Raw genomic sequence first — 20625 nt, 5'->3', positions numbered from 1 at the left:
ATATAGTGTTAGAGCAAACAAATTAAAAAACACAGTACATCAAAAAAATATCCTATCTTTTTCTAATGACCATTAAAAAGACATTTAAGAAACAATTTAATTTTTTTTAAATACGTGACACCATGAAGGGCATGAACTGCAACACTTTACGCCATCCTACTTCATGAAGCGTATTAGTGTTTCCTGAAAAGTATACCGGCATGAAGTGTTGATGTTCATACCCTCAAGTATTTTCAAAAACAAATTTTATTTTTTATATGTTCCTTTTACTTTCATTTCTGTCAGAATTCCCAGTGGTTAAAATAGTCATAGTATATTTATCTCTATTCATATGCACATTGTTCACATTCATGAGGAAATGGCTATCATATCAATTAGTAAAAATGTCAAAGGTAAAAGAAAATGGAAATGTTAAAATTTAGCTAAATTCTAGATCTGCATTTACATGTTTTTGAATCTATACACAATGATTTGACAGAATCAGAGACAGAGAATACAATTTGTATTACAAATATCACATGCTGGGAATGATTTGCATTTAAACAAAATAAATGTATAAAACAATTTTTATTTTTGCCACAGGAAGAACAGTTCTAATAATAGCACACAGGCTCAGCACAATCCGCAATGCTGACATCATAGCCGTGGTGTCCAACGGTCAGATTGTCGAGGTAAGTATTCAGATTTTACCTGACAGGTGAAATACTTCAGCATAGAAACCTTAGTATCAGTGGAAGCTGAATGTTAACTTTTAACTCTTGACAACACTGTATTCAATCAGAACACGTGCTCGTCCTTTTCTGTAACCGGTAAGAAGACTCGAACATGGATTGGCGCAGGAATTAAATCAAATCGATGCATTTCTTCACCGGAAGCGCACCTGTGGATAAGGTTAAAAGGCCAGAACTGAATCCCAGTATAATGTGTTAATATGTATACGGTGTGACCGTTGAGACGAGTGAAGACCCATGACATCTTACAACACGACTTTAGGCATTCCATTTAACGCGGGAAATATAACGCGGTTGATGTAAACAGTGCATTGTGACGTCATCATTTAGCTGCGATATTTTTTCTTTCAAACCAATCAATTATCCACAACAAAACGTACGAAGGTATGGGAAAGCTTGTTTGGAACTTAAAATCATTTTCGGTACTTTCCAAACTACATGTATTTATTTGTTTTATCTACGGAGTTGTCAATGAATTATACCGCAGTGACGGCGACATTTTTCCGGAGGCATTATGGGTAGTCCCCATCATTTTTCAGCTCATGAGGAGCAAACCACGTGACTCAATTGCGTAATCATTGGAGCGAGCTCGTCGCGTCGCTTTGCGATTCGAGCTTTGCTCGCTATTAGATTTTCATCACAGATTCAGTTTTGGTATCATTAACATCTGATTCACTCTAATACATAAACATATAAATGGAGATTGATAGTATTAGAATAGCTTAGATATGTATGATATCTTAGATGCACTTGAAAGCTTACATTTCTTAGTAGGATGGGGTCACAATAGGGGATCAAAGTGTTACTGTGACATCATAGCTACGTTTATATATACGTAGCAACCAACTCTGATGATGTCGATCCACATACGAGGTTCATTTGCGGTTACGGAAATAGCCGAGTATTTATGATTGCACTCTATTGCATGGTGATGGTCTTTTAAACTCTTGAGAACTAGATGCTGTCAATTTTGTTGCTTCCCCTGATGATGCATCAACTGATCAAGTCTGATGGTCCTTGACTTCGCAGTGTGCAAGATATAATCTGGATACAACTTGAGTATGTATATAGACCAGAATTCCAAAAGGAGGCCATAGTGGACCCCCCCCCCCCCCCCCCCCCCCCCCCCAACCTTGAAATGCATCAGCTGATCAGGTTTAAAAGTCATAGGCCTTACCATATGAAAAATATGATCTGAACAAGATTTAAATACATGTATGTAAATAGCCATAAATTTCCAGAAGGCAGCCACGGTGATCTATTTTTTGGGTTATGACACATACTCCCAAGATGCATCAACTGTTCAAGTTTTATTTGCATCTAAGATATCATACATATCTAAGCTATTCCAATACTATCAATCTCCACTTATATGTTTATGTATTAGAGTGAATAAGACCTTAATGATATCAAAACTGAATCTGTGATGAAAATCTATTATTATACTTCAGTATGAGAATTCTATGCAACATGTAATCTGATTGGTTTAGACAGTCACATGCCAGGGATGACAAAACTTCACATCTTCCTCTCAAACATCATATCTCCCTATCATATTTTCCCTTGGGCAGCCTCGTGCATTTTCCATAAATTTAACGTCAAAGTAGACGAAGTGTATTATGATGTCACAATAAGTCTGAATCATTCTACTAGCTTTCATAGTTCGTAAGGCACAAAATATGCGGGTCTCTGATATACAGTTTTAAAATCGCCTGATTTTGGTTGATACAAAAACAAGCAAGTAAATCCGCATTCAAAAAGAATGGAAATATAAAAACTGGTTATCATATCACTGTATTCCGTTGTTTGTACCTTCTAATAGGTTGATGGCACGGTGTTACCGTTAGTGCAATCTCGGCTACATAAAATGTATAGACGAGAGGACTCCAATTTCAAAAGCATTTTTGTAGTTTTGCTTTGTTTCGGTATAATAAACAATTTATTGCATGAATGTTCGGAAGATATGAAGATTTATTCCCCAAGAAAAATCATATTCCCCTCAGGCATTGCCCTCGGGGAATATGATTTTTCTTGGGTGAATAAATGTTATTTTAAAATTTAAAATTTTATTTTATGTACAGTTTATTGTATTTACAGTTTAGTGTATGTACTGTTTATTATATGTACAGTATATTGTATGTACAGTTTATTGTATGTACAGGTTAGTGTATGTGCAGTTTAGTGTATGTACAGTTTAGTGTATGTACAGCATATTGTATGTTTAGTTTATTATATGTACAGTATATTATATGTACAGTATATTGTATGTACAGTTTACTGTATGTACAGTTTACTGTATGTACAGTATATTGTATGTACAGTTTAGTGTTTGTACAGTTTTGTGTATCTACAGTTTATTATATGTACAGTTTATTGTCTGTACATTTTATTGTATGTACAATATATTGTATGTACAGTGTATTGTTTTCACAGTTTTGTGTATATACAGTTGTATGCATGCATTATTGTGAGATTATTGAATCACTTAAATATTGCTGGCACTTTACTGGATCTGATATATTCATCTTTAATTCATCAAAGTAGTGAGTCAAAATATTTCAAGGTCTTTTTACTGAAAACTTGTCAAAGAGTACATATTTGATCTAAGAAGAATACTGAATTCAATGAAGATGGAATGATTAAGCTGTTTTTGGCTATATTTAGCTCTAAAACTTGATAGTTATTTCGGATTTCAAACATTTCGGTTGAGCATCACTGAAGAGACATTATTTGTCGAAATGCGCATCTGGTGCATCAAAATTGTTACCGTATAAGTTTTACATTCAGATCATTTCTATAGTCAAACACACTTAGGCCTGTAGGAAAAATCTTATTCCCAGTATTTGACTTGCTGGAAGAAAAGCTGCAGTATGTGTCGCAAGAATACAACCAGTGGTAATCTATCGAGAATTCTCGAATTCCATCTGGCAAGCAATCCTGCAAACTGGCTATAGGTCTACCGCAGATACAACACTGATAGTAATTTTATAGGTCTACAGACACTACACTGATAGTAATTTTATAGGTCTATACAGCAGACACAACACTGATAGTAATTTTATAGGTCTATACAGCAGACACAACACTGATAGTAATTTTATAGGTCTATACAGCAGACACAACACTGATAGTAATTTTATAGGTCTATACGGCAGACACAACACTGATAGTAATTTTATAGGTCTACAGCAGACACAACATTGATAGTAATTTTATAGATCTATACAGCAGACACAACACTGATAGTAATTTTATAGGTCTATACAGCAGACACAACACTGATAATAATTTTTGCACATTCCAGCAAGGTAAGCACGAGGAGCTGAAGAAGAAGAAGGGGCTGTATTGGGAACTAATAAGAAAACAAGAACTGGAAGAAGAAATCGAGACACACCATTGGGGTAGACCAGAATTCTAGATAGCGGGAAAGCAGGCATGTCAGATCTGTGACATGATGCACACTCATAATTAGAATCAGAAACTATACATAGTGACTAAAATAAAACCACAACATTAGTTCTAAATATTTATCACCACATCAGTCCTCGGAGAACCAGACACCCACGGGAAGTTACCGGGAGTTCCTGTTTCAATAATATGTGCTAGATCCAGTGGGACGATCATTAGGACTTAATGAATTCAGGTCTATAATTAATTCAACAGGAATAGTAACATTCAAGTGTTGACATAATTTGCATGGTGTGATAAATATGAATACGATCATGCGCACTGAAGCGTACAAAAAGCGGCCTGAAAACAGACATCGAAACGTAACGAAAGTTTTCATTCGTTTGGTGAGAACAGTAGGTGGAGAGAATTGACGACGGAAAATTGAATTCCATTCATTACCCATGTTGCGTGCTGTGATAGTTTTGATTTAATAATTAATTTGAATGTCCTGCATCGTTAGTGCATGAATGGTACATGTAGTATACGGGATACTATTTCTGTGAGACTCAGATTTATAGTCTTTACATATCTTCATATTACAGTGTACGAAGTGTGCAAGCATATTCGTACAAGATTTACATTTTAGGACCCACAATTTTAAACTTCATTTAATTCATGTTTTATCCACTGGGAATAAGTGGTTGGGTATAATCCAAGCGCGAATGTAGAAAGTTCCCAAAAAATATGGCGTGATAAAGGGTTCGGTATAGAAACTTGAGATCAAAAGATCCAAATCACTATATGTATTGACGAGGTATAGGTAAAGAAAGAGAAGTACTTTGTGGTGTACATGTATGGAAGGTGAATTTGTATGAGTATATTTAAAAGGAATTTTAAAATTGTCTCAATTGTCACTTTTTCTTGCTGATTGCATGGTTTAATAAGTTGCAATAAAAATAGTCAATGTTTTCACTGGATAAAAAATGTTTTCACTGGATTGAAATACACACAAATTCATTTCAAGTCTTTCGGATGAGATTTCGTTTAGAATGTCATCATGACTCACGAATCTAATACGGCTTCTTCCCACTCTAACGACCACGCCATGCCAACCATTGTGCTAAAACCATAATGAATAAACTGTCGCCTTTCATGGGTTATCCTGGCATTTACACACTAAGCTGAATACAGAATTGTATATTCTTTATTCATTTTGAACAAAACGAATACAGAACTGTATATTTTTTATTCATTTTAAACAAAACGAATGTATACATGTACATATTTAAAGCAAAAACGTTGCACAAAATATGGGGGGGACAATCTTTAGTAAAATAAAAGCGGCTGGTTGGGGTTTAGAAAAGGGTCTAAAATCGAAAGAGGGACAAGGTTTAACACCAGATGGGTTTCCAGGAGGCAAAGCTCCTGTGCTATGACAAACATGTACAACGGTCATTTTCTGTGCATCAAAATCAACATTGTGTCCGTGTTCTGGTGTTGTCGTCCTCCCCCCAAATAATGTATGTATAAAATCGTCAACCCTCTAAATGTAAAATCAGAACGTTTGATAGTTTAGATCAAATCTTCAATTGTAGGTCTGAAAGTTACCAGAAACAGCTTTTAAGGGGGAAAGGTTGATATTTTTCGAGGCTTGGAACTATTGTCATTGCGCCACAGGCCTTTAAATTTTGTACCTTATGTGAGTCGAATGCAACACGTTAAAGGTGTAATGTTGTCATTTAGTTAAGAATTTTTTTTTTTAAAAATCACAGAAAAAATGTGTATAATCAGAAACATATATGTCTCTGTTGATAGGTTCGTTAAACTGAACTGGAGTCAGATGATATCCGAATAATGCTCTTCTCACGAGGAAATGGCAAAACTGATTTTTTTTTTTAAATATGACAGAATGGCTGACACCCAGCTGCGTACCAACATGGTGTTGGGAATATCCAGTCTGAAGCATCCCAACGACCGTTGTGATTTCATTTACTGCTATATGTCTTCGTTGAGGCATAATTTGATTGAATGTTGTTTAACGTCCCTCTCGAGAATATTTCACTCATATGGATACGTCACCACTGCCGGTGAAGTGCTGCAAAATTTCGGCCTATGCTCGGCGCTTATGACTTTTGAGCAGGTAAGAATCTTTATCGTGCCACACCTGCTATGACGAGGGGCCTCGGTTTTTGCGGTCTCGTCCGAAGGACCGCCCCATTTAGTCGCCTTCTGCGACAAGCAAGGGGTACCGAGGACCTATTCTAACCCGGATCCCCGCGGGATGAGGCATAATAAGTCATTAAGGTCAATGTTAACGTGTTGTATAACGTGGAATTGACTTTTCAAGATTGCCAAAGATATCTTTTAGTTAACCATAGACAGAGAACTTTGAAAACCCTCAAAGGCCAAAACTTTCACAGAATGAAGAACAACTCCAAAACATGTATGGAAACACCAAAATGACAGAAAATATACAATATGATGTAGTACCACAAACATATTTTGGTAAATTCAACTGGCCCTGAACTTATTTTGTTGAGTATATATTATTTCGATAGTCACACTTATTTACAAATGTATGTACATGTAGTTTTTGTTTGCATACATTGTATGTCCTGATCGCCTCTATTGTTGGGTTTGGTTTGGTTTTTTGGTGTGTTTTTTTTGGGGGGGGTGGGGGGTGTTTTTTTATGGAATTACTATTTTTTCTTCTTTAGCTTTAGTTTATTGTTCAAATTTGCACGGGTGATTCTTATTATAGCAATTTAAGATCCTTCTTTATCTTATAGATTCAGGTATATATTCTGCTACGATTTGCATGAACCCCATTGGTTGATTGATTTCATTCTGGGTGGCCCCTAACATTGATCTACGTACTGTTCTTTACAAATTTTAATCGCTTGGCGAGTTCTGTAGTTTACGAAGGTCAGCTTTAGCTAAAACTTGAACTGAGTTTGGTTTGAATTAACGATACGGTTATTTTGAATATTAAATCTAAAATGCCCCAGTTAAACAGCAGGACGACACGTGTTACTGAAACACTCGCTTGATCCTCAGAACCAGGCGAGCTAAATTCTACTTCATCGAAATCTCTGTTGATCGCTTGTTCAAACTCCTTCATTCGTATTCCGTTGTTTCCCGCAAACATGTCAAAGGTCCGCTTCAATCACGGACGTCCTGTTTTTGGTCAACCTTCTTGCGCTATGCACTTGTGGATGTAGAATATGTGCAGCAATTGGAACAAGAGTTAAGATACACTCAGGTCATCCACTGAGAGAGATTATTTTTATAAGCGCATTCTTAAATCTGATAGGTATGGAATTGGGATTTATTTTTTACTTGCCCCCTTATTTTCTCAGTATTAGTACATGGGCAGGGGTACCAAAATATAATAAGTGATAGAAAGTCACAGAAAAACTCGTATGAATAAGTGATGAAAAGTCGCAGAAAATCTCGTATGATCCTCTGACCAAGGTGAATGGAATGCCACTGAATAGGTAACAAGTCTAAAAATCTACATGAAAGACAAATCTAGATCTAAAGGGACCCCCCCCCCCTCTCTCTCTCTCTCTCTCTACATTTGGTCAAGTATGCAGATTTTTGTCGAATTTTATGCAGGTTCTATATGCACACATGTAGATACCACAGTTTAGACCACTGATGTTGATTAAATCCCTTTGACAGGGGATCAATTATGTAATGGATATTTTGTATTGTCGAGAAGATACTTTGGATTCGCACGTGAAAAGTATAATGAGGTATTAAAATATAGTACGTATGATGAGGTATTAAAACATATGAAAAGCTACCCAAATTAAAATTGTGTTGTTCTTCGTTAGATAATTGTGTCGACTCGTCAGATATTCCCAGTAAGGATCTCGGTATCTTCCCAGACAAGTCAACAAATTTCGCCGCGCCAAAAAAGTACTAGATAAACGATATATATTTAAAAATATTAGATACCTTAAATTTTTTGGAGATCGTCTTCAAGAAAAGAGAAAATATGAACATATAACAGACAGACAAGTTTTTCAATATCGGTGTCTTTGTCCGAAAGTAGGCGCTTTCATTTATAAGAAATCTTTTCAACATTCTAAGAAACAAGTTCGTTAAAATCATATTCTATTTCCCTATTCACTCAAACCTACGAAAGCCGAATTAGGATCACACTGAGAGAAAAAATATAAAGGCGTTATAACGCAAAGTAAAACGATGTGTTAACACGAATGAAGGCGTTATAAAGCGAAGTAAGAGTGTTTAAGCGTCTTTCTTAGCAGCGAAATAACGCGATTCTATATATATAGTATTAACACCAGCTTAGAACAGATACCTTATCTGTATGTGGACCAATAATGCTAAATAATGAATAAAAAAAACAAATGAAGATAACGAACAATGACCAATCCCATAACTCCTATAAAGATCACAAAATTAAGAGAGGGCAAACACTGACCATTGGACATACCACAGGTGGGATCAGGTGCGTAGGAGGAGTAAGCATCCCCTGTTGACCGGTCACGGCCACCGTGAACCCTATATATTGATGAGGTAAATGGAGTAATCCGTAGTCAGAACCAGTGTGTACCGGTAAAGAACGGTCTAACGATCTGTATGAAACACGTCATGATAGCTTGTTTTTACAAATTAGATCATTATAACGACCATAGAATTTGTGAAATCATGATGACTGTAAACGAGACTATTGAAACCCCTGTAACTTCAACTTATTTGCCCGTAGCCTGTCTTAATTTAGAAATTGATCATACGCAAATCACGCTCTCGTGTATTGAATCAGTTGAGATACATGACCATCATATTATGCAAGTGATTATAAAATATTACTACACACGTTGACGATGGAGAAGCTGAAGAAATGTTTTTATAAAGCTGTGGTATTAGTTTGCCGTTCTCATCTATGTTCAATAAAATATCCAAATATGAAGCAAATAGAGAAGACTTAAATGGCTTTTATTACGAGTTCATTGGGATAAAAAGAATCGACATATAAATAAATATGATTACTTTGTATTGTTAATGGATGAAACGTCGGTATATGTAAATGTCGAATTGGAGGCCACAGCCAGAGATTATTTCTTCTTATGTAGAAACTTTTGAATAAATTCTGCCGCATAAGAATAGAAAAACAGGTCAGTTAATAATGAAATACAATTTGTGTCCATGAAAATTTCAACAGATTGTTGGAAGATCTTATCACTAAGATACGTTTATTCCAATTTTGGGCCCAGATGACAACAGCAACCTAAATATTGTCAATGAGGAACTCCAGTATCTTTTTAATGTCAACTTCAGGGTACTTGTGCGTAGAATGCGAGTGGTGTTTAACAACGTAATTTTTTGGATGACTGAGCACAAGATATGAATATTTCTAAATTTCTTCATTTTTATTGAAGAAATCTCTTACTTTCTATACATGCATTACTCAGTGCTGTACAATGCAGAGTTATTAAAGCTTGCATGAATTCTGTTAGAACACGCGCAAGCATGACCTAAAACATATCTTCCTTGGCAGAGATCTCATTATCACACTACAATATGGACCATGCAACAGAGGCGGTTTATTCATAAGAACTGTTGCGGGTGAAGCATGCAGAGGGTATACAGGAATGGTCTCTCATTAAATATGTCCTCATCAGTCGCAATAGTTTAAGCTTGCCGAAGTTATAATTGGAATTTAATGTTTTACTTGGGGAAAAGCAAATGCCCAGGTGAGCGTTGTGGCACAAGGTCCTTTTGTTGATTTTGGGTTATTTGAAATTATACAAAAACAACTTTACAGTCGAAATGTAATAAGTCAAATTCGGCTTATAATGTGGTGATTGGTGTCCTAGCGTCAACATTTCACCTTTGAGCTTTACCATTGGAACTTTACACGACAAATCTTCATAAATATACCCTCAAACAACAACAATATTTAAGAGGGGGCTTTAGGGAATTACCATTTTTTGCAGGCCTTAACTTGATAATTTGTCCCAGATCAAAATTAATTAGAATTATAGAATGATTCGTAACTATTATAATGCATGGATTGTCAAAGTAAGTATGACTCATGCATTCAGATATAGTGTATTTTGATTCCGCTCTGTCGTTGGACGAGCTATGTTAGCTATTAGTACCGTAAGGACATTTCAAGAAAATCTTCGATTCAGAAGTGTTTTAGAGAAACTGAAGAAGCAATTAAACAAAGGAACACAAACTTAAAAGTAATTTTTTTTTATTATTTTGCAAAGATATAACAATAAAACAATCGTGAGATCAGTACAAATATCCACAATTACTGGTAACGTAGACTATACAGACATAGCCAGCATGTTGGAGTGTCAATTCCATGCTGATCTAATATATATAAATAAGTCAGTTTCTTCATAAACGAAATTGATCATGATACACAGACGTCCGAGTTCACATCTTGAAAACACAATACTAGACTCCAATCCCCGCTCTCTGGTAGTTTCTGATATGTTGTGAAAAGAGGCAGCTGGAACGGAGTTACTATCACAGTCCTTAAATCGTATCACAACCGAAATGTTATACTCTCTGTTTGATACAGTTTTTTAAATCACAGGTATGCGGGACAGAACTGGTACACGAGACGTTTGGAATTGGCAGTTTTCTTGATGATCCCTTTCCGGTAATACTGTCGTATTGAACGGCTCAGTTTGTCATAGTTCATCGCCGGTCGATTTTTTCTTTTGCCCCAGAGTTTGGCCACTTTCGGCGAATCTTCGATCTTGAAGATCCCCTCTTGTCGGTTGACCCAGCGAATGTATCTGTCGTATCTCTCTGGCTGAAGCAGAAGTTCCTTCAAGAAGCGCCAAAGATGTATCGTCTGCTTCTGTTGATATTCCACTGGGTATCCGGGAAGATCGTCTGTAAAAAGAAGTCTACGTATAATATTGTTCAAAAACAGGTCCGTCTTACATTACACATTGATGACTAATAGTTAACATATATTCATAGGTCTATTTGTTGTGATGTTGTTGAATTTCATCTATTTATTGCTGCCTCTTATACTGGACTTACCTGTTTGTGTGTAGCAGGTGTCTGGGTTGTTGTCGTAGTAGTTGTAATCTGTGTAACTGTAGTAATCGGAATAGGACGACATAGCCTCGTTTTGAGACGAGTAATCCGGGTGATACCCAACTGGGTGCTGAATGGCGGTGGAAGGGGTAGCATACTCGGTCTGCGGTGGCTGGTGGAAAATGTAGTCATCCCTCCGCACCCCAGTGCCCGAGGCTTCGCTACATTCGCTAATCGTTGGTGAGGACACACTATTGTGGCGGTAGCTGTTGTAGTAATGTGCGGAAGGAACTGCCATGGTTTGTTTTCCTCCTCTTGAAGATAATTTACAAGCTGGAAAAGTCAAAGATGATGTTTTATTCATTGGGTTGAGTATGGAATTTATATGTTGACTTTTAAAAGGACACAAATTTAAAAAAAAATTCCAAAATACAGAAGAGAGAAAAAAGACGAGGAATGTATCTGCATAATTTTAACTGAAAGAATAGATTCTGAATCCCATCCTCAAAACATTACTGAATGAATTTATAGTTTAATTTAATCTTGTTCGGTCTCACTATGCTAATGACTAACATTAATTTTAATCATAATTTAAAAGAGTCTTTTTCTTGGTTTTATAAGTCTGACATTGAACTAAAACTTTCAACCTTATAATTAATTTGATCCAAAGAAAATATTTTTTCTCCACTAACCATTTTTCCATACATCTAACTGGGCGTGGAAATTTGCCCCCGCATCTTTCGATCTTTGTTTAAAGTCTTCCAAACTGAGGCGACAGAGTTCATCTCCGGTCATGCGGAATCTATCCGTAATGCCCTGGGGGGCACCAAACTGATCCCCATACCACACAATCCATTTGTTTACCTCTTGATTTGTCCATTTTGTGGGATCTTGAAAGTTCAAAATTGAGATTGAATATCATAATGTAAGATATAATGTAAGATTACAAGTGTTTCCTTTTCTTAATTTTATATTCTTAGAATTAATTTTCGCTAATGAATTTTTTTCTTATATATCATATACCTGGAGATATTTCAAGAATATGGCAAATATGGTCGATTTCCTCTTGAAGTGCCCTCAAAACAGATTCTTCAAAGTTGTCCGGTTGTTGTTCGACTTGAGGGACGTACTCAGTTGGTTGCGGCACCGCACCAGAGGGAATATCATCAAACTGTGTTTCAATTTTCAGTCCTGGGTCCTCGAAGACTCTTGGAGAGCTTTGATACCTCCTCTGCATCGGATCATCGTAAACAAGAGGCGGCGGCGATCTTTGAAAGTGTCTTTGAATATGATCCTCTGTGTTTCCAGCAGTTAAAACTGGACTGGGGTTCCTCTGCATGGGTTGTAGGAGAGTGTAACAGGGACTGGAGTTATCGTAATGTGGACTCTGACTTTCCTCAGACGAAACAATTTCGGTTTTTACAGTGTTATAAGTCACGTGGCAGTTAGCACCTCCGACGGGCAAATTTGCGTCCTCCATAAATATGGACTGGAGAATTCTGGGATCGGTAGGAGAAGCGGCGGCCACAATAGACGACATTTCTAAGTTGTGTTGCCCAGTGTAAGAACGTGAAGAATGTGACAATTATTACTTATGATTGATTTTAAATAACGGTATAATCATGTGAGCTGACCGGAAATCTTCAACATGCCCTCTTGTCACACAAGAGCGAACATTTCCGGGTAATTCACATGTCAATGCATTGCATCTGTAGCAGTATATCCACACAATTTCTTTCCTGAGTACAGAATGATTAAATTTGATACAATTGTTTTAGTCTCTTCACGGAGCTACTTCTTTCTTGAAATGACAGTTTTCTTTCATACCAACGACGTATATGATCCATTAATCATTAAACAGGATTTTGATACAATCAGCCAACATATGTCCGAGATGATTATAAGATTACTTTATTTTATTTTTTAAATATGCATAATTTCTTTTATAATAACTGTAATTAATCTAGAATTGCGGAACTCTAAATTGCTATACATTTTGAATTCCCAATTCTAAATTAGTACAGAATATTACTCTTCACTTTTCCTTTGACGGCTTTTCGTGATTTTTATCAGCGTATACAAAAGTATTATTTTGTTCAAACGAACAGGAAAATGTACTTCGTCATCATATTAGAATTTATGACTAAAGAAGAAATATTCATTGATGATATACAGGGCCGTAAATTACATAGAGGCGGAGGAGGCAGCTGCCTCCTCCAACTTTTGAGCCAAAAAAAATTAAAATTTAAAGTTCATTAGAATTTATGTTGTTTCCAATAACTAAGAACATGATACCTCCCTTAAAAAGCATTCCAAATCTTTCTTTTAGAATGAGTTAGTCAAGTAACATCTTAGAAGGCCCTAGAATCAAGGATTTTGCACGAAACGTGTTCAGTGTGCACAAAATGTGCTCAGCGTCTGGGGGCCTGGGCAGCCCCCAGACCCCCGCCTAATTTCCTGCCTCCTCCAAATTGAAGGTTAATTTACGGCCCTGGATATACGTATTTATATTTTCAATTTCACTTAATTTGAATCAACATACACCATTGCATGACTAGTGTATAATGTACAATATGGACTAGTATAATAACAGGCTTGATGTTACCCAATAACACATACAAGTATACACGTACGTCCAGAATAACTTATCACTGAATATGATTCTCTTCATATCGCAAAGAAGCATTTTCCTATTCCTGTCTATACCTATATCAAGTTTTTATTTTTACAAATTGATAAAAAAAAAAAAAATTGTAGGAATAAGCCGTACTCGTGTCGTTTTAAATGTGTTACTTTCAATCATATAGAATCTACGCAACAACGAAGATGCATATGATGTTAGAGTTTTAATTCTTAAATCTGCGAAACTATTATAATTTATGCTTATGACGACGATCACATCGATAAAGAACTAAACAACATATTCTTTTTATCACAAGTATTTACTGGACGTTTTATCTAAACGCATTATGTAGAGCAATGCGTTCGCCTGTACATGTACATACGTTTGGGCGTACTATCCATCTAGGGTGTTTATAAGATCGTTGTCTAGTACGGGGTGATATACTGTACATATTTGTTATTTTCAGATGAAGGTGAGATTGATAAACATAGATTTGATAAATGTACGTCTCTGTGAGATGCATGGAATTTGTTACTGTATAAACTTTTTAAATGTTTGTTTACATATAATTCATATGGCATAAATCTACAATATGTTACTTTAACATTGTCTCTAGTTTATATTAATTCGATCTGTGTCGACACCTATTATATGTACTTGTGTGTTATAATTTTTTCCAGTACTGAATTCTAGCTCTCCTTTCTATTTCCCTTTTCCTTTTTTCTTTTCATATACTGAATTATTGTAATAATTGGTATATGACTTATCATACTTACAATTTTTATTCAACTCTCACTTGTAACGTGATGAGAGCGAGATTAATACAAACCTTTTGGATCGTTTCTCAATCTTTTATAATGCATAGTTTGTAAGCATGAATATCAACTTATTTCTGAATAAAGTATTGTTTACACTAAGCTGAACGTTTCAATACACTTTTTATTTGTAGACGTTATGAGTATATCGTGTTTACTTTAGTTTTTCTTAATTAGCAAGATTAGAGTGCATGATTTAGGACATGGCAACTGATTTAATTCTTGGATTTTCATCCACGTAGTAAATTCAGACATTAAGTTGTGAAACGTCTGTAAATTTAAGTCCTACTTTATTGTATATTTTTGTTCGTTTTCCCTTCGCGATCAATCTTATTTTTTACCTATATGTAAATGTATTATCAAATCATGTATATCGGCTTTTGAAACAACTGGTAAGAACACCATTTAGTGGATACTAACAGCCAATTAGCAATAATGGGAACGGTTTCGTACATAAATTGAAGGGGGGAAATGATTTTCAAAGAAATTACAACTTAATTTCTTTTGAGTCGATACATTTTTTTTTCAGTCTAAAAGGAAAAGGAGACAGCATTTTAATGTAGATTTAAATTTTATTTTATAAATTAAAATTTAAATCTACATTAAAACGCTGTCTCCAAAATTAAAATGAGATACAGATAAGACAATGACATTAGAATATACGAAGTCTATAAAAGATTCGTTGTTTTTAATTCATGATAATGTGTCCATTGATTTTTCTACAACAAATTAAGTCAAAACAAATTTAGCCTGAGCAAAACCACAATCCCGTGTGCGTCCTATACATCGTTCTATATAACGTGCATTCAAACATTATGGAGGAATGCTCAATTTACATAACTGTTCCAGAAGATCAAGGTACGAAAATGCAGATTATTTGGGACCCGGTCTTATATATCTTGAGGCAATGATTAAAAGTGACTAGTATTTGCTTGTACGTGTAAAATAGTTAGAAAAATTTAGCTTAGATTTTTATTTTATTTTACATCTTGTAACCTACACAGATCAAACTATTTTGATTTGATTACATGCTTAGTAGTAAATGGGCGTCCCATAAACAACAATTTTAACAGAAAACACATTTTCTTTTACGAATTTAGGAGAGGGAAACCCTTTTTTTTTTTGGAGAAATTAAACTTAAAATGAACTGGTTGATTTTTAGAAATTATAGCTATAGAATAATCTATTAACACTAATCCAAGAAAATAACTCTAAATGTGAACAATAAAAGTGCTTAATTAATTACATTTTCGAAAGTCACCGTAAATAAGTTATAGGGAATGAATCTATACTTAATTTTGACTGATTTATTGATCAATTCTTCCCACATTTCATTACTCAGTGACCAAGTTCTTATTTGCATAAAACCTAATATGTTTAACGCCCGGTATTTCAGATCAAGGTCATCACCCTTTATATACTTTTCTCTTGGTACATGTTAGTGATTTCTGTGGGCGTTTCATTGCTGATGAATATTGATGAAATCTTTTCCATTCATGTTAAAGCTGAAATGCATAGTCAAATTAACGACATACATGCACTGAACAATGGTAACATATCAACAAGAAATTTTGATAAATTCATTATCGAAAATTTTTGTTCGCAAAATCACTTTTTATCGAAATGACCATTATACTGATGTTAAAGTTTCATATTTGCAGATTTAACAGAATACAGTATTAACAAGTGCAATGACAAATGATCCGAATTTACTTCACTTAATTTATTATTGGGGATCTAGTGTTATAAATTGGGTTGGTTGGTTGGTAATTCATTTTATACCCCATCGAGACTTTTTCACTCATATTGAGACGTCACCAATTGTGTGTGAAGTAACACAAATTTAGACATATGCTTAGTTGCTTACGACCGTAGCAGTGAGGGTTCTTTAATGTACCAACGCCTGTTGCGACACAGCCTACGTTTTTAAGGTCATATCCGAAAGAACCATGGTTCTTACTTTAGTTTCCGAGCGAAGGAGCAATCACTACCAACATGTATGTTTGCGTCTTAGGTTTGACGCAGCCATGACACAAGCGGGGCTCGCACTCACGACCTCCGGGGTTACGACGCGAACGCTCTATCACTGACCTACCGCGACCGTTTGATTGGGTGATGTAGTGTTATAGAATGTGAGATCTAGTGTTATAGAATGTGAGATCTAGTGTTATAGAATGTGAGATCTAGTGTTATAGAATGTGAGATCTAGTGTTATAGAAGGGGAGATCTAGTGTTATAGAATGGGAGATCTAGTGTTATAGAATGGGAGATCTAGTGTTATAGAATGGGAGATCTAGTGTTATAGAATGTGAGATCTAGTGTTATAGAATGTGAGATGTAGTGTTATAGAAGGGGAGATCTAGTGTTATAGAATGTGAGATATAGTGTTATAGAAGGTGAGATGTAGTGTTATAGAAGGTGAGATGTAGTGTTATAGAATGTGAGATGTAGTGTTATAGAATGCGAGATGTAGTGTTATAGAATATGAGATGTAGTGTTATAGAATGTGAGATCTAGTGTTATAGAAGGGGAGATCTAGTGTTATAGAATGTGAGATCTAGTGTTATAGAATGTGAGATCTAGTGTTATAGAATGTGAGATGTAGTGTTATAGAAGGGGAGCTCTAGTGTTATAGAATGTGAGATCTAGTGTTATAGAAGGGGAGATCTAGTGTTATAGAAGGGGAGATGTAGTGTTATAGAATGTGAGATCCAGTGTTATAGAATGTGAGATCTAGTGTTATAGAATGTGAGATCTAGTGTTATAGAAGGGGAGATCTAGTGTTATAGAAGGGGAGATCTAGTGTTATAGAAGGGGAGATCTAGTGTTATAGAATGTGAGATGTAGTGTTATAGAATGTGAGATCCAGTGTTATAGAATGTGAGATCTAGTGTTATAGAAGGGGAGATCTAGTGTTATAGAAGGGGAGATCTAGTGTTATAGAATGTGAGATATCGTGTTATAGAATGTGAGATGTAGTGTTATAGAATGTGAGATGTAGTGTTATAGAATGTGAGATCTAGTGTTATAGAATGTGAGATGTAGTGTTATAGAATGTGAGATCTAGTGTTATAGAAGGGGAGATCTAGTGTTATAGAATGTGAGATGTAGTGTTATAGAAGGGGAGATCTAGTGTTATAGAATGTGAGATCTAGTGTTATAGAATGTGAGATGTAGTGTTATAGAATGTGAGATTTAGTGTTATAGAATATGAAATTTAGTGTTATAGAATGTGAGATGTAGTGTTATAGAATGTGAGATCCAGTGTTATAGAAGGGGAGATCTAGTGTTATAGAAGGGGAGATCTAGTGTTATAGAAGGGGATATTTAGTGTTATAGAATGTAAGCTCTAGTGTTATAGAATGTGAGATCTAGTGTTATAGAATGTGAGATTTAGTGTTATAGAATGTGATATGTATTGTTATAGAATGTGAGATATAGTGTTATAGAATGTGAGATGTAGTGTTATAGAAGGGGAGATCTAGTGTTATAGAATGTGAGATATAGTGTTATAGAAGGTGAGATGTAGTGTTATAGAATGTGAGATGTAGTGTTATAGAATGTGAGATGTAGTGTTATAGAATGTGAGATGTAGTGTTATAGAATATGAGATGTAGTGTTATAGAATGTGAGATCTAGTGTTATAGAATGTGAGATCTAGTGTTATAGAATGTGAGATCTAGTGTTATAGAATGTGAGATGTATTGTTATAGAATGTGAGATGTAGTGTTATAGAATGAGAGATCTAGTGTTATAGAAGGGGAGATCTAGTGTTATAGAATGTGAGATGTAGTGTTATAGAATGTGAGATGTAGTGTTATAGAATGTGAGATGTAGTGTTATAGAAGGGGAGCTCTAGTGTTATAGAATGTGAGATGTAGTGTTATAGAATGTGAGATGTAGTGTTATAGAAGGGGAGATCTAGTGTTATAAAATGTGAGATGTAGTGTTATAGAATGTGAGATGTAGTGTTATAGAATGTGAGATGTAGTGTTATAGAATGTGAGATGTAGTGTTATAGAAGGGGAGCTCTAGTGTTATAGAATGTGAGATCTAGTGTTATAGAATGTGAGATGTAGTGTTATAGAATGTGAGATGTAGTGTTATAGAATGTGAGATGTAGTGTTATAGAATGTGAGATGTAGTGTTATAGAAGGAGAGCTCTAGTGTTTTAGAATGTGAGATGTAGTGTTATAGAATGTGAGATCCAGTGTTATAGAATGTGAGATGTAGTGTTATAGAATGTGAGATCTAGTTTTATAGAAGGGGAGATCTAATGTTGTAGAATGTGAGATCAGTTATGTCAAATTCTGCGGTATGACTTTCATCAGAGAAAAAAGGTCTCTGTTCTCAGATTCTGAAGAAAATATTTCGCCTTGATTAGATTGATTCTTTTTCATCCATTCTTATGGCACCTGATGCAAGAGCTGCAAATATTAAAATATCGACAGACTAATGCTGAAAAAATCTTTATCTAACTGTTTCGTTTGAAAGTTGAGCAAAACACATTCGTATTTCTTAAAACATTGTCCGAATTAAGATTTAGGTTTCTTTCTTAAACGTCTCATTGATAAAAGAAAATCGTTCATATCTTTTTAATAACTAAGTGTCATGTGGTCTCACTGGATAGCAAACGTTAAATAGTCCTCAGGTTCATACCCAGGCAAATCACCACGACGTACAGATACATGGCGTAATCGGAAGGTTACTCTGTGGTCGAGAGTTGTCAAGTCTTCCGGCCAATAACCTTCAGTTAATTGTTATATACGACACGTACGCAGACGTTCACTGCATGTATCACCAATGATCTTGCCTCAGCAAAATTTTCCAACTTACTGATTTTGAAAGATACATTCTCATAATAAGCAAAACATAATATTTCTGCATTATATATGTACATGGTAAGGATAGTAAAGAATAAATTGTGATAAAAACTTACTATGGTGACATCAAAGAAGAGAGTGTCGGGGATAGCAGACGTAAGAGATACAGATATCAAAGGTGAGAGTTACAGATATCAAAGGTGAGAGTTACAGATATCAAAGGTGAGAGTTACAGATATCAAAGGTAAGAGTTACAGGTATCAAAGGTGAGAGTTACAGATATCAAAGGTGAGAATGACAGGATAAGTGTGACAGGGATATTAGTGATTAGTGTGACAGATATCGAGGTCAGAGTGACTAGAGTATCAGAGGTGAGAGTGACTAGAGTATTAGAGGTCAGAGTGACTAGAGTATTAGAGATGAGAGTGACTAGAGTATCAGAGGTGAGGGTGACTAGAGTATTAGAGATGAGGGTGACTAGAGTATTAGAGATGAGAGTGACTAGAGTATCAGAGGTGAGGGTGACTAGAGTATCAGAGGTGAGGGTGACTAGAGTATTAGAGGTGAGGGTGACTAGAGTATCAGAGGTGAGAGTGACTAGAGTATTAGAGATGAGGGTGACTAGAGTATTAGAGATGAGGGTGACTAGAATATTAGAGGTGAGGGTGACTAGAGTATTAGAGATGAGAGTGACTAGAGTATCAGAGGTGAGATTAAATAGAGTATCAGAGATGAGGGTGACTAGAATATCAGAGGTGAGAGTGACTAGAATATCAGAGATGAGAGTGACTAGAGTATCAGAGATGAGAGTGACTAGAGTATCAGAGATGAGGGTGACTAGAGTATCAGAGATGAGAGTGACTAGAGTATCAGAGCTGATAGTGACTAGAGTATCAGAGATGAGAGTGACGGGGCTATTGGAAGTGAACGTCACTGAATAATTAAAATTGAGAAATACTAGACTATAAAAGGTGAGATTTACGGAACTATTTAAGGTCAAAGTTGCGAAACTCTCAATGGTTAACGTAACAGGACAGGTATAATCCCTGTAGGAACTGGACTGTTAGATATATTGGAGAGGTTTAGCAAAGCAACGTGTTTCGTATTGGAACATTTTTTATTTTGAGTAGAAGTGACCATGACCTGAAGCTGTCTCAGTGACAACCAGTGTCTGTTCGATGTTTAAAGAAGATGCTAATATTTGT

General features: G+C 35.5%; 2 protein-coding genes across 2 annotated transcripts in view; one reads left to right on the top strand and one right to left on the bottom strand.

Annotated features, from left to right (window-relative positions):
• LOC125646791 (mitochondrial potassium channel ATP-binding subunit-like) overlaps positions 1-5105 on the top strand; it is a 39804-nt gene extending 34699 nt beyond the window's left edge. Inside the window, exons 17-18 of the mRNA XM_048873324.2 lie at positions 583-671; positions 4036-5105. Of these exons, the coding sequence (XP_048729281.2) occupies positions 583-671; positions 4036-4149 (203 nt within the window). The 3' untranslated portion in view covers positions 4150-5105. The remainder of the gene's footprint in view (positions 1-582; positions 672-4035) is intronic.
• A 4980-nt stretch (positions 5106-10085) lies between these two features.
• On the bottom strand, positions 10086-14690 carry LOC125646317 (SAM pointed domain-containing Ets transcription factor-like). The gene is made up of 4 exons (XM_048872548.2): positions 12183-14690; positions 11852-12049; positions 11163-11492; positions 10086-11009 (listed from the first exon to the last, which is right to left on the bottom strand). Exons 1-4 carry the CDS (start codon positions 12697-12699, stop codon positions 10699-10701), a joined length of 1356 nt encoding a protein of 451 aa, XP_048728505.2. The 5' UTR covers positions 12700-14690; the 3' UTR covers positions 10086-10698.
• Between the last annotated feature and the right edge of the window lie 5935 nt (positions 14691-20625).

Source organism: Ostrea edulis, chromosome 6 (assembly GCF_947568905.1).
Source record: "Ostrea edulis chromosome 6, xbOstEdul1.1, whole genome shotgun sequence".
Taxonomy (NCBI): domain Eukaryota; kingdom Metazoa; phylum Mollusca; class Bivalvia; order Ostreida; family Ostreidae; genus Ostrea; species Ostrea edulis.
This window is presented reverse-complemented; position numbering and strand designations above follow the sequence as displayed.